The 23,561-nt window shown below is 40.5% G+C and overlaps 1 protein-coding gene across 3 annotated transcripts in view; it reads left to right on the top strand.

The window, feature by feature from the left end:
- The first annotated feature begins 15,762 nt into the window (after window positions 1-15,762).
- The window catches only part of SPPL2A (signal peptide peptidase like 2A), a 52,458-nt gene continuing 44,659 nt past the window's right edge, over window positions 15,763-23,561 (top strand). For all 3 annotated transcript variants that reach the window (XM_068551522.1, XM_068551531.1, XM_068551519.1), the window contains exon 1: window positions 15,763-15,990. In XM_068551522.1, coding sequence (XP_068407623.1) covers window positions 15,925-15,990 — 66 coding nt within the window. In that variant the 5' untranslated portion in view covers window positions 15,763-15,924. The remainder of the gene's footprint in view (window positions 15,991-23,561) is intronic.

Here is a 23,561-nt window from a genome sequence, read left to right as displayed (position 1 = left end):
TGCAGGAAGATCCCACATGCCAGGGAGCAACTAAGCCCGTGTGCCACAACTACTGAGCCCACGTGCCACAACTACTGAGAACGCGTGCCTGGAGCCTGTGCTCCGCAACAAACAGAAGCCACACAATGAGAAGCCTGCACACCGCAACAAAGAGTAGCCCCCGCTCGCCGCAACTAGAGAAAGCCCGCGCAGCGACAAAGACCCAATGCAGCCAAAAATAAATAAATAAATAAATTAGCCTGCGTGCCACACCTACTGAAGCCCATGTGCCTAGAGCCTGTGCTCTGCAACAAAGAGAAGCCACCACAATGAGAAGCCCACACACCACAACAAAGAGTAGCCCCCACTCGCCGCAACTAGAGAAAGCCCGTGCGCAGCAACGAAGATGCAATGCAGCCAAAAATAAATAAATAAATAAATTTGCCCACGTGTCTAGAGCCTGTGCTCTGCAACAGAGAGAAGCCACCGCAATGAGAAGCCCACACACCGCAACAAAGAGAAAGCTGCGTTGGGTCTTCGTTGTTGCGCACGGGCTTTCTCTAGTTGCGGCGAGTGGGGGCTACTCTTCATTGCGGTGTGCAGCCTTCTCCTTGCGGCGGCTTCTCTTTGTTGCAGAGCACAGGCTCTAGGCACTCGGGCTCCATAGTTGTGGCATGCGCGGTTAGTTGCTCCGCAGCATGTGGGATCTTCCTGGACCAGGACTCAATCTCATGTCCCTTGCATTGGCAGGCTGATTCTTAACCACCGCACCACCGGGGAAGTCCCAGGAATTTATATTTTTAACAAATACCCTACGTGCTTCTTATTGTCAAGGTAGCCCAATCCACATTCACCTTCCAACTCAGGTTATTCCCTCCAAAGCTGAAAACTAGCCTTTGGCCAGAGAATTTGGACAAATCAGCCTATCATCCAAACAGAAATACAGAGACTCAGGTGGGAAAACTCCTGACAACCCTTCAACACACCACTTTTTCCAGAGAACGTGGAGACTTGAGAGTACTCCAGACATGTTTTGAATCTAGCTTCACAATGGTCCCAGTTCTCTAACCAACAAGTATAAAATACCATTGAAACAGCAGGATATGTAGAAGGCTGTGTTTCAAGAATGATGTTTGAAAAGAAACATATTTTCCTTTTGAAAATGTGCATATTCAATTTCTGTATTCATCAAAACTGACGAGAAATTACAAAATAACCAGATCATGTCCTGTTTCTATGAAAGTTTACGAGGTCTTAAAATGATGAGTGTGTATCACTGGATTAATTACTTATTAGATTGTGAAAAATAAATGTATTCAGCAAAACCTGTGCCCACTCTACACTAAGCACCAGAGATAGAATACACAGAGACTAAGGCAGCCTCTCTCCGCAGTCTCCTGGGGCCACATTCGAGTAAACTGGCAATGCAGAAGAATAACCTAATTAGTCGTTTAGAGGGAGGTGGTTGTTTTCTAGAGGAAGAGGCATCCAAACTGAGACCCAATGGAGGAGTGGGTGTTATCCAGGTTAAGGCATAGGTGGTGGGAAACACGTATTCCAGGAAGAGAGAACCGAATGTTCAAAGGCCAGGAAATGAGCAAGAGATGGATTCTACAACATAAAGTTCAGTATAACTGGAACTTCAATGAGACCAGGGAAATGACAAGACCTGAGGCTGGAGAAATGAGTTCAGGCCAGGTCACCAGGACCTTGTAAAATCAAGTTTTTCATTGTTTAAGATATGTACTTTTCCTTTTTGTATTAACCAAATGTAGAGAACTACCCAAATACTCATGAGCAAAGAATGGATAAAAAATTGTAGTACATTTATAAAATGGAATACTATACAGCAGCGCAAATGACTAAACTACAACCATATGCAACAATGTGGATGAATTTCACAAACAATGTTGAGAGAAAAGCAAAACACAAAAGAGTAAAAATTGTATGATTTCAATTATTTGAAGTTTAAGAAGAGACAAAACTAAATATGGGGTGATAGGAATCAGAAAGCAATTCCAACAGGTACATGAAAAGGTGTACAACATCATTAATCATCAGGGAAATGCAAATCAAAACCACAGTGAAATATCACCTCACACTTGTTAGCATGGTTATTACCAAAAAACCCCAAAAGATCACAACTGTTTGCAAGGATGTGGAAAAAAGGGAACGCTTGTGCACTGCTGGTGGGAATATAAATTCATAGAGCCATTATGGAGGGTCATCAAAAAATTAAAAATTGAACTACCATATGACCTAGCAATCCCACTTACGGATATATATCTGAAGAAAATGAAATCAGGATCTTGAAGAGATATCTGCACTCCTACGTTCACTGCAGCACTATTCCCAATTGCCAAGACACGGAAACAATCTAAGTGTCCATCAACAGACGAATGAATAGGGACTTCCCTGGTGGTCCAGTGGTTAAGAATCCACCTTTCAATGCAGGGGACGCAGGTTCAATCCCTGGTCGGGGAACTAAGATCCCACATGCCTCGGGGCAACCAAGCCCACACTAGCAGTGTGCTCTGTAGCCCGCTTGCCAGAACTAGAGAGCCCGAGCCCCCCAACTACTGAGCCCACGCTCTGGAGCCCACTCACCACAACTAGATAAGCCTGTGTGCCGCAATGAAGACCCAGCGCAGCCAAAAAGAAAAAAGAAAAAGAAAAACATGAATGAATAAAGAAAATATGGCATATATATACAATGGAATATGATACAATACCGTAAAAAAAGAAGGAAATCCTGCCATTTGTGATAACATGAATTTTGAGGGCATTATGTTAAGTGAAATAAGTCAGGCAGAGAAAGACAAATACTATATGATTTAACTTATATGTAGAATCTAAAAGAGTTGAACTCTTAGAAACAGTAGAGGCTGGAGGGTGGCGGAAACGTGATGTTGGTCAAAAGATTCAAACCTCCAGTTATAAAATGAATTCGTTCTGGGGATTTAATATTCAGCATAGTAACTATAGTTAACAATACTGTATTGTATACTTGAAAGTTGCTAAGAGAGAAGATCTTAAATGTTCTCACCACCAAAACAACAAACAAACAAACAAACAAAAAACCCCAAGGTAACTATGTAAGGAAATGTATGTGTTAATTAAACTTATTGTGGTAATTATTTCACAATATACAGAAATATCAAGCCGTCATGTTGTACACCTTAAAGGTAAACAATGCTGTACGTCAATTATATCTCAATAACACTGGGGAAATAAAGAAGTCAGAAAGCAGTTACTCTTGGGAGCGAATACTAGCTAGAAGGAAATACAACAGGGATTTCTCAGGAGTTAGTTATGTTCAGTTTCTTGATTAGGTACCGGATACACAGATGTGTAGAACTGAGGTGTACCCTTACAATATGTGCGCTTTCCTGTCTGTGTATTGTACTTGAAGAAAAAGTTAATTTAAATGTATAGAGAGCTCTTTTATCTTCATAAGTTGTAAAATACTTCTCTCACTCTTTCCTATTTCCTGTGCTCCACCCTTTCGTTATTGAATTGTAAACTCCTGGCCTTAAGTCTGTATCTCGTGACAGTGGGTCACCACCCTAATTACACTTTCATTTAAATTGATGTTCTCATCTCAGCTGATCCAAGTGGCTGGAAATGACCAGCTGCAGTTGCTGACTGGGTTGCACACTAATGCCTAGGCTGGGCTGTCAATATCACATGGCCCTATCTTCAGGATCTCTGGCATGTACACCTGGCACAGAATGCCAGGTGTAGGTTAATGAAAAACAAGGAAAGGCGGGGGGAAAGCTCAATACTGTCAAGGCTTGTTAATGAGAAAATATAATTATATACTTTGCATTTTCAGCAAATAACTCATGGAGGTCAGCCTACACATTGGGATGAATGTAATAATCTTCCTACTAAATCAGACAGTTGGTAAAACATTGACTTAAAATGTTAATTTCTTTTTGTGAATTTGTGTCATCCTTTATCTGGCAGTGGGGAGGGCACTGGTTTATGACCAAAAATATCTCTTATTCATCTTGCACATAATAGAGGCTGAATACAGTTTTGTTGTTGAATTGCACTATTAGCCAAAAAGTCCTGAGTCTGTTTTCTTCTGAGCAGGTAATAGTTCATAGAATCACAGCAAAATAGAGCCAGAAGAGTCATGTGGAAAGTACTCTCTTGTATAATGTATGGCACCTTAGAGGCTTGAAAGCATCCTTGTGTATCAAAGAGCATCTAGTTGCATTTACTTGCTGAGGGTGATAGGTTATTAATCTGGAGGCTCCTATAAATAAGCTTCTTTGGTTTTAAAAGCCCAGAGTAGTCTCAACATGTCAATAGATAATACTGTAGTGCCCAAGCAAGAATACCGTGTCGATTCATTCATTCATCTGGAGCCAGAGGGGGATTTTAGCAACATGTGAGTCAATCTGCTCTGCCTGGGAAGCTTGGAAAAGAGATAGGCTTTGTCTTTCCCAGAAACATCTAAAATCAACCACTGCTCCTCACACTGATTTATACAGACAATAGCACCTCTTGTTATGCCTCAACACCAAGAACAATATAACTCTAGTTTACAAAACAATAGGTTATCACTTTCAGAAAGTTTACTTTAAAAAATTCATTCATACAAATACGTACAAAAGTATATATACACATATGGGTATTCTTTTATATGAATAAATTATATATATAATATATATAATCTTTAAGATTATCTTATGTATATATCAGGTTATCTTTTCATTTTTAGTGTGGAAATATGTCCTGGAAGGAAAAAAATCAAAGCTATTATTAGGGACTCACTTGGTATATTTAAACTGTTCAGAAAGTTGCAAAACTTTAAAAAAATTTCTGGGATTTAATAAGTCTTAATGGTCAAAATGATTCATCTTAATATTGAATATGCAACTTAAGTTTCTTCCTCCTTGTTACCAGTCAGTGAGGAGACTTTCAGATTTTCCAGGCAAATCAAAATCCAAAGAACTGATTTTGTTTGAAAAATTAGATCTGGCTATTCCTCAAAAGACTAGATTTCTGTAAGCTTGAGATGATGCTTTAGTTGAACCCAAAAATATTCAAAACCAGAATACAGGCTTCTTAATTATTGACAAATTTTACTAATTTAGGAAACATTTATTGAGCACCTACAATGATACACATAGGAATCCAACTGGTAGATTCCCGGTGCTTCCTACTCTGCTATCTTTCCAGAATCCTCTCTGATTGGGTTTCAATTCCTGCTCCGTATCTTGCTGGGAGATTTCATATGCATAATTTGATATCTAAATTGCCTCATCTGTAAAATGGGAGCAATAATTTATCTCATAAAATTGCTTCAAATGAATTAAATTAGATAATGTATACAAAGCATCTAACCCAGAAGTAAATAGGAGCTTTAAAATGATAATAAAGTAGTTTATAAGACATTATTATTAAACTTTGCATGGCTTTGCATTCAAGAAGTTCCCTTTCTAAGAGCTTACAAAGATTTCCCAAGAGAAGGTGACCAGAGCCTGCATTTTGGTCCTGTCACCTTGGGTCACCTGCTCCCCGACAACTGTGAGCTTCATGAATTTTTTCTCAGAGTATTTCCATCCGTTGCATATTTCTCTTCTGCATGCCCTGAGATTCAAGTTAATATGTAAATTCGCCTCTCAGTAGGAAGTGTCTACTATGTTTCACTTACTGACAAAATTCCAACTGAGAGGGAGCTCTGTCAAGAACAGTATATATGTTGCACAGGTAAACAGAAGATCTGGTGATGAAACCACAGCTGTCAGCTTGCGTCTCTGCCCCTAGTCACCTCCTATGACCCAGGAAGCATTCAAATCACATGTTCTGCTCAAGGATAAATACCTCAGAAACAGGTATTAGAGGAGGAAAGTGTTTAACCAAAGCCGCGTAGTTGCTACAGAAAAACAATACCAGGAAACTAAGCAGCTTTTTAATCTGCGGACAGGATAATTACTGAGGCTGAGGTGGCAACACTGATTATTCCTACCAAAGTGTTATAAGCACAAAAATAAACTCAAAATGGGTTAAAGACTTAAACATAAGACCTGAAACTATAAAACTCTTAGAAGAAAATATAGGGGAAAAACTTCACGACTTCGGGCTTGGTAATGATTTCGTAGATAATGACACCAAAAGCACAGGCAACAAAAACAAACAAGTGGGACTACATCAAACTAAAAAATTTCTGCACAGCAAAGGAAACAAACAACGAGATGAAAAGCAACCTATGGAATGGGAGAAAATATTTGCTAACTATATATCTGATAAAGGGTTAATCTCCAAAATGTATAAAGAACTTCTAAAACTCTATATAGTTAAAAAGCTAATTTAAAAATGGGCAAAGGACTTGAACAGACATTTCTCCAAAGAAGACATACAAATGGCCAACAAGTATATGAAAAGATGCTCCACATCATTAATCATCAGGGAGATACAAGTCAAAACCACATTGATGTATCACTTTATATCTGTTAGGATGGCCATTATCAAAAAACCCCAAAAGATAACAAGTGTGGAGAAACTGGAACAGTTGCACACTGTTAGTGAGAATGTAAAATGATGAAGCCACTATGAAAAACACTATGGAGATTCTTGAAAAAAAATTAAAATTAGGACTACTATATGTACCAGCAATCCCCTTTTGGGTATATTTCCAAAAAAATTGAAATCAGGATCTCACAGAGATACCTGCATTCCCACGTTCATTGCAGCACTATTCACGATAGCCAAGACATGGAAGTAACTCAGATGTCCTTCAATGAATGAATGGATTTTAAAATGTGATACACACACACATACACATTTAGATAGATAGGTAGATAGATAAAATAGATACACACGCAATGGAATATTATTTAGCCTTTAAAAGGAAGGAAATCTTGCCACTTGCAAAAACATGGATGAACCTAGAGGACATTATATTAAGTGATATAAGTCAGACTCAGAAAGACAAATACTGCATGCTTTCACTTATATGTGAATCCAATTAGTCAAACTCATAGAAGCAGAAAATAGAATGGTGGTTGCCAGGGACTGGGGGAAGGGGGAAATGGGGTGAAGTTGGTCAAAGGGTACAAAGTTTCAATTATGCAGGAAGAATAAATTCTTGAGATTTAACATACAGCATGGTAATGACAGTTAACAACACTGTATTGTATACTTGAAATTTGCTAAGAGGGTAGATCTTAAATGAAGTTTTTTCATCACACATACACACACACACACACACAAATGGTAACTATGTGGAGGTGATAGATATATTAATTAGCTTGTTGTAGTGATCATTTCACAATGTATACGTATCAAAGCACTAAGTTGTACACCTTAAACATATACAATGCTTATATGTCAATTACACCTCAAAAGAGCTGTTTTAAAAAAAAAAAAGATTGGGCTTCCTGGTAGCGCAGTGGTTAAGAATCCACCTGCCAAGGCAGGGGACAGGGGTTCGAACCCTGGTCCTGAAGATCCCACATGCCCCGGAGCAACTAAGCCCGTGCACCACAACTACTGAGCCTGCGCTCTAGAGCCCGCGAGCCACAACTACTGAAGCCCATGCACCACAACTACTGAAGCCCGTGTGCCTAGAGCCCGAGCTCTGCAACAAGAGAAGCCACCGTAGTGAGAAGCCTGCGCACCGCAACGAAGAGTAGCCCACACTCACCACAACTAGAGAAAGCCCACACGCAGCAACGAAGACCCAACGCAGCCAAAAATAAATAAACAAAAAAAAATTAAAAAAAAAAAGATTGTCTCCTATAAGTTGTGCTCAGAGATAGATACCAACACATGTACCCAGCCTCAACAACACAAACACTAAATGAAAACTCGTGGGATACTTTTTCCCACTCTTAGAGAAGAAGGAAGTAATGAGATCTGGCCTATAGCCTCCTCGATTGGAAACGCCTAGAAAGTCTGAGTTTACTAGTAATAACGAGTTGATTTCTCTCTACCAGTAATTCCCAGCTCTGGCTGCACAGTAGAATCACCTAGGGAGCTTTTAAAATATACCGACGACTGGCCCTACCCCAGACCAAATAAATCAGAATTTCTTGGGGATGAGGTTTGGGCATAGAATCTTTTTTAGTATCGTTTATTACTGTGTGTGTGTGTGTGTGTGTGTGTTTGTGTGTGTGTGTGTGTTTACATCTTTTTTGAGGTATATATGGCTACAATAAACTGTACATATTGAAAGTGTGACGAGTTTTGATGTAAATATACATTTGTGAATCCGTCACCACAATCAAGATAACAAATATGTCTATCATCTTCCAAAATTTCTTTATGTACTCTCGTATCCCATCCCTCCATCCACACCCTCCCCAGGGAACGATGAATCTGCTTTTGGTGACTATTTGTAAGATTATATTTTTCAAATATTTTCTTCATTTTTTCAATTGGGTTTTTTGTCTTCTAATTATTGAGATATGAGAGTTTCTTATATATCCTGGATACAAGTCTTTGTTGGATGTTTTGCAACTATTTGCTCCCAGTCTGTGGCTAGCCTTTACTTCTCTTAACATTATCTTTCAAAGAAAAGAAAATTTTCATTTTGATGAAGTCCAGTTTATCAATTTTTATTCTTTTATAGTTTCTGGTTTTTGTGTTTTATTTAAGAAATCTTTGCCTAACAAAAGGTAGCAGAGAAAAAGATTTTCTCCTATGTTTTCTCTTGGAAATTTTTTGGTTTTAGCCTTTGCATTTAGGTCTATGATCTATTTCAAGTTAAATTTAGAATATGTCATGAGGTAAGAACTGAGTTTCATTTTGGGGGAAGTTTTGTTTTGGGAGGCATGTACCCAATAACCCAGTTATTTGTTGAAAAGATTATCCTTACCCCATTGAATTGCCTTAGCATCTTTATCAATAATCAATTGGCTATATATGTGTAGGTCTAATTACAGACTCTCTATCCTCTTTCATTGATCTATATGTGTATATGTGTGTGTCTGTATATATATATATATATATATATATACACATATATATATCCACTACCACACTCGATTACTGTCGAGCTTTTATACAGTCTTGAAATCATGTATTTAAGTCCTCAATTTGGTTCTTTTTGATCCTCAAAATTATTTTCGCTACTCTAGCTCTTCTATATTTCCATATAAATTTGTAAGTGGCATCCTAGTTTCAAAAACAACAAAAATCTGGCTGTGATTTTGATTGGAATTGCATTATTTCTAAAGATCAATTTAGAAAGAACTGACTTTTTTTAAAAAATAAATTTATTTATTTATTTTTGGCTGTGTTGGGTCTTCATTGCTCCTCTCTCCTCTCTCCCATATCCCCTCTCTCTTGCATTTCCCTCCCACCCTCCCTATCCCACCCCTCTAGGTGGTCACAAAGCACCAAGCTGATCTCCCTGTGCTATTCGGCTGCTTCCCACTAGCTATCTATTTTACATTTGGAAGTATATATAAGTCCATGCCACTCTCTCACTTCGTCCCAGCTTACCCTTCTCCCTCCCCGTGTCCTCAAGTCCATTCTCTATGTCTGTGTCTTTATTCCTGTCCTGCCCCTAGGTTCTTCATAACCTTTTTTTTTTTTTTTAGATTCCATATATATGTGTTAGCATACGGTATTTGTTTTTCTCTTTCTGACTTACTTCACTCTGTATGACAGACTCTAGGTCCATTCACCTCACTACAAATAACTCAATTTCACTTCTTTTTATGGCTGAGTAATATTCCCTTGTATATATGTGCCACATCTTCTTTATCCATTCATCTGTTGATGGACACCTAGGTTGCTTCCATGTCCTAGCTATTGTAAACAGAGCTGCAATGAACATAGGAAAAAATCTGTAAAAATACAAACACATGGAGGCTAAACAATACACTACTTAATAATCAAGAGATCACAGTAATGTCTTGTAGTATTTGATGTTTCAATCTTGCACATCTTTGCCAAATTTATCCCTAAGTATTTGATGTTATAGTAAATGGTATTTTCTATTTCAATTTCCAAATGTTTGTTTCTAGTGTAGAGAAATACAGTTGATTCTTTTATTATTGACCTTGTAGTGTGGAGATAGTGAGGTACATTGATTACTTTACAAATGTTGAATAATCTTGCATTTTTTGGATGAATCTTAATTAGAACTGATATATCATTTTTATATTTTGCTGGATTCAAAATATGAATTGGGAAGTATTACCCCCTCTTCAAGTTTTTGAAAGTGTTTGTGTAGAATTGATATTATTTCTTCCTCAAATATTTGGTAAAATTCACTCTTGAAGCCACATGAGCCTGGAGTTTTCTCTGTGGGAAAGTTTTTGATGACAAATTAATTAATTTTTTTTTTTTTGCTGCACCATGCAGCTTATGGGAGTTTAGTTCCCCAACCAGGGATAGAACCCAGGCCCTCAGCAGTGAAAGCATGGAGTCCTAACCACTGGACCACCAGGGAATTCCCCAAGGTCAAATTTTTAAATAGATAATCTATCACTAATATCTATTTCTTTTTGAGTAGTTTGTCTTTCAAGGACTTTCTTCATTTCACTTAGGTTGTCAAATTTACTGGCATAAAGTTGTTCATAATACTTACATGTTATCCTTTTAATGTCTTTAGGATGTTTAGTAATATTCCTTTTATTGTTCCTGATATTAGTAATTTGGATCTTCTCTTTTTCCTCTAATCAGTTTGACTAGAGTTTTCCCAACACTTACCAATTTTCTCAAAAAGCCATTCTTCGGCTTCACCAATTCTCCTATTGTTTTTTGTTTGTTTGTTTTCTATTTTGTTGATTTTTGCTCAGATATTTTAATTTCCTTCTGCTCACCTTTGGATTTAATTTGCTCTTCTTTTCTAGTTTCTTAAGATAGAAGCTTAGGTCATTGATTTTATTTATAAATAAATTTATTTATTTTTTAAACTTATTTATTTATTTTTGGCTGCACTGGGTCTTCGTTGCTGCACGCAGGCTTTCTCTAGTCGTGGCGAGTGGGGGCTACTCTTTGTTGTGGTGTGCTGGCTTCTCATTGCAGTGGCTTCTCTTGCTGCAGAGCATGGGCTCTAGGCGCGCGGGCTTCAGTAGTTGTGGCACGTGGGCTCAGTAGTTGTGGCTCGCGGGATCTAGAGCACAGGCTCATTAGTTGTGGCGCACGGGCTTAGTTGCTCTGCAGCATGTGGGATCTTCCCCAACCAGGGCTCGAACCCGCGTCCCCTGCATTGGCAGATGAGTTCTTAACCACTGCGCCACCAGGGAAGTCCCGGTCATTGATTTTAAATGTTTATACCTTTCTATTGTTAAGTGCTACAAATTTCTTTTAAGCACCCCACAACTTTTGGCATGTCATGTTTGCATTTTCCTTCAATTCAAAATATTTTCTTAATTCCTGTGACTTCTTTGGTTCATGGGTAATTTAGAAAAGTGTGTTGGGTTTCTAATTATTTGAAGATCTTCAAGGTATCCTTCTGTTATTAATTTCTAATTGAATTATGTTGCGGGCAAAGAACATACTTGGTATGATTTGGAAACTTTAAATTTATTGAGACTTGTTTTATGGCCAAATGGTTTATTTTGGTCAAGGTCCCATGTACACTTGAAAATCATGTGTATCATGCATAAGTTGGGTGGTGTGTTCTATAAATGCCAATTAGGTCAAATTGGTTGATAATGTTGATGAAGTCTTCTGTATTTACTGATTTTCTGCCTACTCATTCTTTCAATTATTGAAAGAGGAGAGTTGAAATCTTTAACTGTAATTGTGGATTTGTCTATTTTTCCTTTCAGTTTGATTAGTGTTGGAGCAAAGGGTTTGCTTTTCATTTTAACTTCGCATCTGATTCTAATATGCAGGCAGAATTAAGGAATGTTGCTCTGAAACCAATAGTTCTCAAGCTTTAACATGCATCAGAATTGCTTAGGGGACTTATTAAAACACAAATTGCTTTTGTTTCTGATTCTATAGTCAGAAGAACCAGTTTCTGATTCTATAGGTCTGGAGGAATTTGCACTTCTCACAGTTCCCAGGTGGTGTCAATACTGCTGGTCCATGAGGCCACATTTTAAAAATCACTGATTAAGCCAGTTTCTCAACCTCGGTTGCATATTAGAATCACTTGAGGAGCCTTAAAAATTATGATGCACAGGCTACATCCAGACCAATTAAATTTAGGATCTGCATTGGGAAAGGCGAGTAGTGGGACCCAGGCATCAGTAGCCTTTAAAGCTCTCCTATGTGATTCTAATAAATAATCAAGACTGAGAATCACTGCTCTATACTAAAGTAATGATCTAGATTGCCCAGGAAAGTCTTTGGGGCTCATTACCAACACTTCATCAATGTCCTCTGAGTAAAAAACACTGTGGAAGTACAGCAAACAACAGGTTACTTACTGTTAGTGTACTAGGGTAGGAGACTGAGTTTTAGCTCCTCCTCCTCTGCTGTCATCTAGCACATTCGTAAAATGAAGCCAATAGTTCCTGACCATTTCTTAGACTATAGAAAGGTTCTGACAACCAATAACATTCTATCTTTTATCATTGGGGAAAAAATTCCATTAACTAAATATATTTAGAAACTAAAACAATCTTTAATGATAGTTATTTTCCATAATTGGGTTTTTATACATAGCTTATTTAGAGAAGAAAAATATTGACTAAAAATTATGCAGGCAAATTTTATCCTACCTAATACTTCCAGGGAAATTCATGTGTAATAGAGGTATGCTCCAAATATCCTTTAACAGCCATTCCAACAGTAAAGTCAAGAAATAAGAATCTTTTCAATATTCCATTAACCCTCCCATTTTCCTTCATCATGCGCAGGGACTTTGACCAAGAAGAAAAAATTCTGGCAGAAGATTTATGGCAAACAGTGCTGACACTGGACTGCAACAATAACACAGCCTTCTGTTTTTCCTCTCCTCTCCCTCTTTTTCTTTTTTTAAAAATTTTCAGAGTAATTTTACCCAAATTACAAGTCATGTAATTTTTACAATACTCATCTGAGACAGGCAGAACAGGTGTTACTGTCCATATTTTTCAGCTGAGAAAACTAAAGCAGGCAAAGAGAGATTGCACAAGGAACTAGCCTATAACACAGGTTCTTTGACTGCAGGTACAAAATTTTCTCCTACTGAGGGGAAGAAAAAATGGGCATAACTCTAGACTGGAAAACCAGAGATCTTCAGCCTCAGGAGCCACCTTGGAGATTCACTAGACAAAGGGCCATTATGGACAGAAGGGAATATTTAGAGATGAAGTCATCTAATCACAGTCATTTTACAAAAGGGAAATCTGGCTTGCCCTAGGCAGCTAGAAAATGTGAAAAGAGTCTTGGATTGACAGGCAGGAGACCTGAGTTCTGGCCTCATTGTGCCACTAAGTTTCAGACCAACCCACTTAGCCATCAACCTACAGACATTTACAGTTGGATGTCCCACAAACATTTCAAACTCAAGTCCAAAATTATTTCCTCTTCCTCACCCATCCCGCACCTCCTCCATCTCCTGTGATGATCATCTCAATAAAGGGCCCAGGGAAGAATCCTGGAAATTATCCCTCTCCATCATCTCTCATGTACCCTCAGTTATACCAAATTCTGCTACGAATTTTCAGATCCACCACCTCCTCCTCCTTTCCATTTCTTCTGCCACTGTCTCAGTTCAGGCCCTCACTATCCCTGCCTGGGTTAGGTTACTACTGTTGTCCAACAGGTCTCCTGGCTTCTACTCTTGCCCTGTTTCAATCCATCTGCCACCCTGCCTGCCATTACAGAGAGCTTTCTAAAACAAAAATTGTCTGTCACTCTGCTTTCCATCACCAACTAGACGAAGCCTAAAGTTCCAAGCAGGATGCCCCACTCTATTTGTGATTTGGCCTCTGCCTTCTTCTCTCATTTCATCTATCATCACTCAAAACTTCAGCCAAGCCCAAGTTTTGCAGTTCCTCCAATGTCACCTTTGGCTTTGACACTAATGGTTCATTCTTCCTGGAAGTCTCCCCCTTCTCCTACCCATTGCCTGGCTAAAATTAACTCAGCCTTCTAGACTCAGCTTAGGTTGAAATTTTTCCTGGCACCCCTTTAAAATGTTCCTTTGATACTCCCATAGCATCTTATGCAAACAAAAGGGTCACTACTCACCCTGAACTGTTTGCTCACACATCTATGTCCTTCACTAAACCATGAGCTGTGGGATGGCAGGGACAGCATTCTATTCAGTGTTTGGTATTGAATATTCATCCAACAAATATTTGAGAACCAACTTTAAGCTAAATGTTGTAATGGATACAGCAGTGACCAAAGCAAAGATACACCTTTCTATCAAGTGGGAATCTACATCATAAATAACAATGAGATAAATAAGTAAGAGAATATGAGAGTGAAAAGTGCTGTGCAGAGAATTAAAATAAATCATGTGATATGAAAGTGACTGGGTGGCTACTTTAGATTGGGTATGTCAATAAGTTCCCTCGGGACTTCCCTGGTGGCACAGTGGTTGAGAATCCGCCTGCAAATGCAGGGTGCACAGGTTCGAGCCCTGGTCCTGGAAGACCCCACATGCTGTGGAGCAACTAATCCTGTGTGCCACAACTACTGGGCCTGCGCTCTAGAGCCCGCGAGCCACAACTACTGAGTCCAAGTGCCACAACTACTGAAGCCCGCGCGCCTAGAGCCCGAGCTCCGCAACGAGATGCCACCGCAATGAGAAGCCCGCGCACCACAACGAAGAGTAACCCCCGCTCACTGCAACTATAGAAAGCCCACATGCAGCAACGAAGACCCAATGCAGCCAAAAATAAATAAATTAACTAAAAAAGTAAATAAATAAGTTCCCTCTGAGGAAGTGACATTTAAGCTGATAAGTGAATGCCAGCGTGCCAGGTATTCAGAGAGAGGAGCATTCCAGCAGGGAGGACTACCAGTACAAAGGCCGGAAGAACCGAAGGCGGCCCATGTGGCTTGAAGCGAGCGTGGGAAAACAGTGAAGATGGGGTCAGAGAAGCAGGCACGGACCATGTTATATAAACTTTATCCTCCAGAGTAGAGTGTTTCCGTTTTTTAAAAAAATAAATTTATTTATTTATGGCTGTGTTGGGTCTTCGTTGCAGTGTCAGGCTTCTCATTGCGGTGGCTTCTCTTGTTGCAGAGTTCAGGTTCTAGGCGCGTGGGCTTCAGTAGTTGTGGCACACGGCTTAGTTGCTCCATGGCATGTGCGATCTTCTGGGACCAGGGTTCGAACCCCTGTCCTCTGCATTGGCAGGTGGATTTTTAACGACTGGGCCACCAGGGAAGTCCCAGAGTAGATCTTTGATTTTATTCTAAGTGTGGTTGGGAGTGACATGATCTGATTTACACTTTCAAAAAGATCTCTCCAGGACAGCTGTGTGGATAATGGGCTGTGGGGAGTGGAAGCGGAAACCAGTTTGGAGGAGAAAAACAACAGTGGTCTGGGGGTGGTCACTGCGGTTTAGGAGAAGGTGGGCGTTTGGGGGACATACGTGTGAGAGAGCCTAGGACTGCTGATGAGCAGGTGAATTAAGACTCAGAGTATGTAGGTTTTTGGCTCGAGCACCTGGGTGGTTAGTGAGGAACTGAACAGGCGCTCCGCCTCTTCTAGGAAGAAGAAGGCCTTGAAAAAGTCCCTTCGCCTGCCCGGACCCGGGAACAGTTCAGGTCACGCAGCTGTAAAGAGACACGCCCAGACCCGCTGCGGGTGCCGGCCAGCGCCGGGAACCTCAGAGAGCCCGGCGGGCGGCGCGCGCGGACCCGGACTCCACGTGCCCCGTGGGGGTTTCCGCGGCCTCCGGGCGGGGCCGGAAGAGGAAGTCGGCGCTGCAGTGGCGGCGCCAGCAGCCGCGGCGGCTCCAGCCTAACCCTGCCGGCCGCCCCTGTCCGGCCTAGCCACCGAAGCAGCGCCGCGAGGGGACCCGGAGCCCGCCCCGCCTCGCGCCGCGCCGCGCCACCGGGCGCTCACCAGGCAGTCCGATGGGACTGCAGCACCCGCTGACCCCCGCCGCGGCCGCCCTGCTGTGGGGCTTCCTGCTCCCTCTGGTAAGGGGGACGGGCGGACTCTCGGGCCTCCCCGGGGCGGGGGCGGGGCCGGGCCCCCCCGGGCGGGGGCGGGGCCGGGCCCCCCCCACCCTCCGTCGCCGCCGCCCCCCCCCCGCCCCCCCCGTCGCCCCCACCCCGGGCTCCCTGCCGGCCTGCCCTCTCCCGCGCCTACGCGGCCTGCTCTGGTTTTTTGCTTTCATCCCCCTCCCTGTCCCACTACTCCCTTTCCGTCCAGCCCCCATTCCCGTCCTTTGAAGTCCCGGTACCTACCCCCGAGAAAGCTACCTGCCGAGCCCCTAATACGACTCGGACTTCGGTGCTTCTCCTCTATAGTTTTTCACTGTTCCAGGCGTTTTGAATTGACCTCTGAATTTTATTGTCCAGCCTTTCTTACCGCTGCTTAACCCGCACTCCCCCCAACCCCAACCCCGAAAGAAGGAAAAAACGTATACCCGATCCCTGGATGTTTAGCGGTTCAAGGACTGCGCTTTAGTTTAATTGCTCTCATACAGATTTTTTTCTTCCTCCGCTGTAGTTTCTGCTTCGCCTTAGGGCTCATTTGATTTCATTCTGGGGCTTTCTGGTAACAGTAATAATTTAAAATAATTTTTTAAAGAACACACCAAAGTGTAATTCTTTTAGTGGGTTTCAGTGGGTTTCAATTCTCTGCCTAGTTTAAAGGGGAGGAGAGCCGGTTAAGTAACAGTAACAAATATGTGTACACAGTTTGCTTTCGTAATTAGAAAAAAGCAATAATGTCTTAAAATCCAACACCAAGCAGAAGCTTCAGTGAATGGGTGGTAAGGATGCCAGTGTTCAGTGTTTCATTTTTTGTTTCTTGTAAATTTAACTTAGGGAGTTTCAGGTTGGAAACTTTTATGAGCTTTATACAGAATTGGTATGGTGTATGCCTGTCTAGCTCTTTCCATTAGAATGTGTAACTTCTCTGAAAGAGTATATTTTGCTTACTCTCCAGTTTAAAGGATTACTACCAGTGAATATATTCAATATGAAAGTGTTTTTAACATTTATTGAGAAACCAAACTCAAAGCCTGAAGTGGTTAAGTGCCTTTATTGTATTCATAACTTTGCTAGGCAGCATTAGGAAGAATGTATCTAAAAATTGCTTGAGGTGGGTCAGGGGGAGGAGTAGGATATAAAGAGAATAGCAAAGTGGCAGTGTTGGTCTGAATCTTTGAGGTGTTGTTTACCTTGTAATCAGACATGTCCAAAAGATAATTCAGGTAGTATGTAAATACACATAAAACTATAACCTAGGTATGAAATTTTTTGAGTGTTTTTGCACTCATTTTCATTTGAACTTCTTAAGCTAATTGTAAGAGTATATACATGTGTGTATAAATCCCACCTGTCCTTCCTCAACACAAGTTAATAATTAACCTAATAATACATCAATTGCTCATAAACTCATATTGAAATTCTTAATAAAAGCTCTGAAGCCTCTCACTAGAAAAATGGAAGCAAAATTTTCATGTAATTTCAAGTGCTTCACAAGTCTAAAGTTTGTCCGTGTTCTAAATTGTAGCTAGTCTGTCTCCCATATTCTAGATTTTATTCTTTTTATATTGTACATATATATTTTGTCATATTTCGCCATGTTAATCTTGAGTTCTGTATTCCCCGCTTGCAGGGTTGTTGTGAGGACTCAGTAACAGTCTTTCACTCCACAAATATTTAGTGTGCTATCTCTTATGTGCCAGGAGCTGTGCAGGTAACTGTGAATACACTGACAAGATGTTTTGAAACTGGGAAGATCTTTTTCAGTGCTAACTAGTATTATTGATTTTCTATTTCTTAGTGATTTCTCAGTGGATTTTTTTCTTCTCCACTCTTTCTTCCTTTAAATTCCTGAAAGGGTCTCTTTCTCATTCCTTTCCTTTTCTGAGGAACTCAAATAAATCTGGTATCCTTTTTCTCAGCAGGAGCTCTCTCTTTCCTTCTCTTTACCAGATACCTAGTTCCTTTCCTCCACTATTTTAAGTTTTTTGTAATTTTAACCATTTTCTCCCTGAAGCCCTTGTTTACTCCTCTTCCCTACTCTTACAGCCCTAGGTGGCCTCTCTGAGTTCATTTGAATGAATGATGCCAGCTTAATCATTTCATTTCTTCTTTCTGGTCTCTGGAAGCTGGCCCTACTGAGCCTCTTTCCCCTTGGTCATGTTAGAAAAGGGTCATCATGGGCTTCCCTGGTGGTGCAGTGGTTAAGAATCCGCCTGCCAATGCAGGGGACAAGCGTTCGAGCCCTGGTCCGGTAATATCCCACATGCCGCGGAGCAAGTAAGCCCGTGCACCACAACTACTGAGCCTGCACTCTAGAGCCCGTGAGCCACAACTACTGAGCCTGCATGCTGCAACTACTGAAGCCCGCGCACCTAGAGCCCATGCTCCACAAAAAGAGAAACTACTGCAATGAGAAGCCCTCACACCGCAACGAAGAGTAGCCCCCACTCGCCCCAAGTAAAGAAAGCCCACGAGCAGCAACGAAGACCCAACGCAGCCAAAAATTAAAAAAAAAAAAAAAGGGTCATCATCCTCATCTAGAAGCAGCATTTAATCTCCAGAAAGTGTCACATCCTTGTAGAAGAGGCAGAGTATTTAACATTGGAAAGCCCCTTCAACATCATGTAGCCTACTCTACTCTGTTTGTCCTCATCACATCAGAGTGACCTTACTGTGTATCTTGAACACAAGCTACAGCACATCTGGCTGTTTTAATGACTTCTAAACCCATTAAACATTTAAGTCTAGACATGAAAAGAGTGCCTGGCAGGTAATTTATTCTCTCTTGGCTTTGCCATATTTCCATATCACACTTGTCCTTCCCTAGTTCGACTCCCACCGCTAGCCCCAACTGTTAGACCTTTATTTTAGTGTTATTCGGACCCAGTCACAGGGTTCTGTTTCAAAGAGAATGAGTGAAATTTAGCCTGTTTTCTAAAATTGCTTCAAAGTTCTCTGAAGAATCCTGAGTCTTTCTCATAATGTTTTTATAAAAGTTGTATTCATGTTTTCATTACTTCAAAGAATTTGAAGTGTCATATAGCCACATCTTGAGCTTATGAAAATGAAGTGGTGATCAGAATCCCCAACAGAAAAATCTCTTGCTGAAATCTGCATTCCTTTGGTATACTACACCAACTCAAAGTCTTCTTTAATTCCTTCTCTTCTGCCCTCCTCCCTCAGCCTCCTGGGGAAACTAGTTGTGTTCTGCTACTCAACCTATCAGAGACATGCTGAGCTACTGTACTATGGACTGAATCGTGTCCTCCCAAAATCCATATCTTGAAGCACTAACCCCCAGTATTGATGGTATTTGGAGATGGGGCCTTTGGGAGATATTGATAATTAGGTTTAGATGAGGTCAGAGAGTAGGTCCCTTGTGATGGGATTGGTACCCTTATGAGAAAAGACACCAGACAGAGAGCTTGCTCTCCCTGCCCCCTCCCCCTCTCCCTATCGTATTTTTTTATGGCAGCCCGAGCTGACTAAGATTTTGGTACCGGGAGTGGGGTTCTGTGGTAACAAATACCTAAACATGTGGAAGCAGCTTTGTAACTGGGTAATGGGTAGAGGCTAGAAATATGAACATTAAAGGTGATTCTGGTGAGATCGCAGATGGAAATGAGGAACAGCTTATTGGAAACTAGAGAAAAGGCAATTCTTGTCATAAAATGGTAAAGAACTTGGCTGAACTATGTTCTAGTGTTGTGTGGAAGGAAGAATTGTAAGCAGTGAAATCAAATATTTAGCTGAGGAGATTTCTAAGCAAAGCGTTGGTGGAGCAGCTTGGTTCTTTCTAACTGCTTTTAGTGAAATGCAAAGGAGAGAGAGGAATTGAAGAAGGAATTGTTAAGCTAAAAGGAACCAGAATTTGAAGATTTGGAAAATTCTCAGCCTATCCATGTTGTAAAAAAAAAAAAAAAAGAGAAAGTTTGTTCTGGAAAGAACGCTAAGAGTGTGGCTGAACAATAACTTGATAAGTAGCTTATGGGATTCTATGAGCAAAAGCACTGCCACTTTTAACTCTGGGGGAAGGAGACAGGATGAAATGAAGAAAGGCTGTTGGACTTTTTGGATCTGACAGGATGGGATGATAGAGCTATTTGGCTGTGAACGTGCATTATTCTTCAAGAAGAGGGAGAAATGACCCCCAAGGTGATTCAGAGATCATCAGGGCTACAACTTCAGTTTCAACAAGCCTTTTGGCCTCCACCAGGAGCCTTGGGGGGTGGTATCCCACAGAGCCAAAGGCTACCCCACAGAGCCATGGGGGTGACACTTCCACCCCAGTGGGCCTGGAAAGTGGGACATAGAGCCAAAAAGGATACTTCTTGAGCCTTAAGATCTATGTCTTACTAGGTTTTGGACTTCCTTGGGTCCCCTCACCCCTTTCTTCCTTCTGATTTCTTCTTTTGGAATAGGAATGTCTATCCTATGCCTGTCCCACCATTATATTTTGGAAGCACATAACTTGTCTGGTTTTACAGGTTCACAGCTGGAGAGGAATCTTACCTTATGAAGAATCTTGCGTCTCACCCATATCAGATTTAGATGACATTTAGATGAGCTTTTGGACTTTTTAGAGTTGATGCTGGAATGAATTAAGACTTTTAGGGCTGTGGGATGGAATGAATGTAAATATTTTGCATGTGAGAAGGATATGAATTTTGGGAGCCAGGGGAGAAATGCTGTGGACTGAATTGTGTGCCTCTAAATTCTCATGTTGAAGCCCTAACTCCCAGTGTGATGGTATTTGGAGATTGATTGGGCCTTTGAGGATAATTAGGTTTAGATAAGGTTATCAGGGTGGGACCCTTACAATGGGATTATTGCCTTGCTCTCTTTCTCTCCCCCCGCCCCACCATGTGAGGACACAGTGAAAAGGTGGCCATCTACAAGCCAGGAAGAAAGCCCTTACCAGAACTGGACCATGCTGGCACCTTGAAACTTCTAGGCTCCAGGCTGTGAAAAATAAATTTCTGTTGTTTAAACCACCTAGTCTGTGGTACATGTCTAAGCCCAAGCTTAGACATGCTGGTTATGTCACATTCCTCCTTTAACTGTCAGATTCTTCACAATCAGAGCTGTCTCTGTGGATTCTGCATCCCGTTGTCCAATTTTTAAGTCACTAATTGCTGTGTTATCGCCTTCCCAAAATACAACACCTAAACATACATCTCCTTAGAATCTCAAAATGATCCTGAGAGAAGTTTCAGGAAGATTACAATTTGTCCTAGACCAGATAGAAAGTCATGAAAAAGAGGACTAGAACCCAGAGTTTCTAGACATTTCTTTATACTTTTCCACTAAGTTTTTTTTTTTTTTTTTTTTGGATCAAAAATAGATCACAATACTGATTGGATAAATTTGTGAATTTATTTTCATGAAAAAAGTTTTAAAGATAGAAGTCATATTTATAATATATTTAATAATTTGTCTTTGTTAAAAATTTACCTGAAATTGGATCTGTTTACAGAAATCTAGACCATAAAGTCTCCAGGTATGGACTCTTACCCCAAGATACTAAATTTTTTTTCAAAAATTTCATTGCCTTTAGGCCAGAATTTGCCAAATGTTACCATGTCCTATGGTCTTAAATCAACTCTGATTTACCTGCCTGGCCTTTTAGGCATTTGAGTTTATGAATTCTAGTGTAAATCGTAAATTCTATAATAGTTAAATAGTAAGATTACTTAAGGAAAACAAGGGAGAAGGCTGGATCTAGGTAACATAGAATATAAGCCCCATGACGGAGAAGCTACCTGACTCATTCTCTGCTGTCTCCTCTAGCACCTCATAGTTTGCAGAGTATTGAATGAATCAGTGGTTACCTTGTCTCTTCCCTCCACCCTAGTACATCTTAGCCTGTTACATGCCCCCAGATTCTCCAAGTGTAAGGAATGATCCTGGGGATCTACTCTCCCCATGTCCCACAGACTCCTCTGATTCTCTATAAATCCCTGTTTGGTGCCCTAGCTCCCACTGAGCGACTAATTAAGTAATTAAGATTTCACTTCATCTCTGAGGGTCTGAGTCTAGTCAGTTTCAGTGCATGGTTTCCATAAACCTTGAATATTGGAAGTAGGAGTAGAAAGAACATAGATTGTCTTGATTATATAACTTATTAGTGAGGAAAGAGGCGTAGAAAATATAATAGTGAATAGTGAATCAGGAAGTTATTTAGACCTGACTTTGGAACATGTGTCATTCAGACATATAACCCCAATTCTGCCTTTCCTGTAGAGGCTGCTTTCAACTCTTAATGTATTGCTATTGACTTAAAACTCAATCTGTGTAAAGAGAAAGATGTTTGTAAAGGAAAGGATATCTCCTACATTGCTATGATATAAGGGTAATGGGTAGATGACTATTACTCTTTGGCATTTAGCACTCAGTGATTACATTTTAACTTTTTATCTTCTGGTTTAGAAACAAAGATTTTTTTTTTTAATTGCTAGTTCTCATTTTAAATACATTCTGTTTATTAGCAAAACTTACCCCAAACCCCCAGCCCTCATATTCGGTATCTAAAGATAGAGGAGTAGTTTAATTTGTAGATTTTATGAAGAAAGATTGCAGGGGGGGTTAATTGGAGAGAGAGTTCATCATATTCACACATTGTCCCTTGAAACCAAAGGATTAAGTATATCTAATGGATAACAATACGAATAATGTGAACCAGGTTTAATTGACAGACTGTGGAGGTGGGTGGGGAAGCTGGGACCCAGTGATACAAATGCTGAAGAGTTTTGAGTGAACTTATGGGTGAAATGGGGGAACTGCTGGCCAATACATGAACGTTGGCTATACCAGCATACTGCAGGTACGGTGTGACTTTCACCTCTTAAGAAAATTCCTAGGAGAACCCCAGTAATGTCTGGAAATCTGATGAGTTTCACTGCTATTCATGATGAAGTCTATAACCATGTACTCTGCAGACCAACATCAGAGCATCACTTGGAAACTGGTTAGAAATGTATAATCATGGGCTCCTCCTAAGGCCTGCTGGATCAGAATCTGATTTTAACAGAACATTAAATTCAAGAAGCACTGATCTATAATAAAGGGTAAGAAATTGTTGCCCAAATTACCCACCATAATCTCTAAGAAAAAAGAAGAACCATGCTTGACTAATCTGTTAAGGCTTTTAAAGGGAATTAAATATATACATGGGTAAAAGTTAGCATTGTATTAGTCAGAGCTCCATCGTGATCAGGTGAAAATGGGCCAAGATACAGAGTCCTGGCAGACCCAAAGTATGGCGTGGATTCAGGGTAGGGGGTAGTATATTAGATAAATTTTTAGCTAAATAATTTTTATTTTCAAAAGGAATGTGTGAAGACTTAAATTTGGAAAGTAGATCCAGTGCTGGTAGATACCTTTTGAAGGAGAAAGAAGAGTAGAAGGCAAACTAAACCTGTGAAACAAAGTCACAGAAGAATCGAACTGTGCTATTAGCTTGAACAGGAGTAGAAAGGCCTGTTTCCTAGGTTAATATTGGGCTGGTGAGTCAGCATCAGGAGGCCGTTTGAACAGAGGCCAGGAATACA

Source organism: Eschrichtius robustus, chromosome 1 (genome assembly GCF_028021215.1).
Source record: "Eschrichtius robustus isolate mEscRob2 chromosome 1, mEscRob2.pri, whole genome shotgun sequence".
NCBI classification, from domain to species: Eukaryota; Metazoa; Chordata; class Mammalia; order Artiodactyla; family Eschrichtiidae; genus Eschrichtius; species Eschrichtius robustus.
The sequence above is the reverse complement of the archived record's forward strand: the minus strand, read 5'-3'. Positions and strand labels throughout refer to the sequence as shown.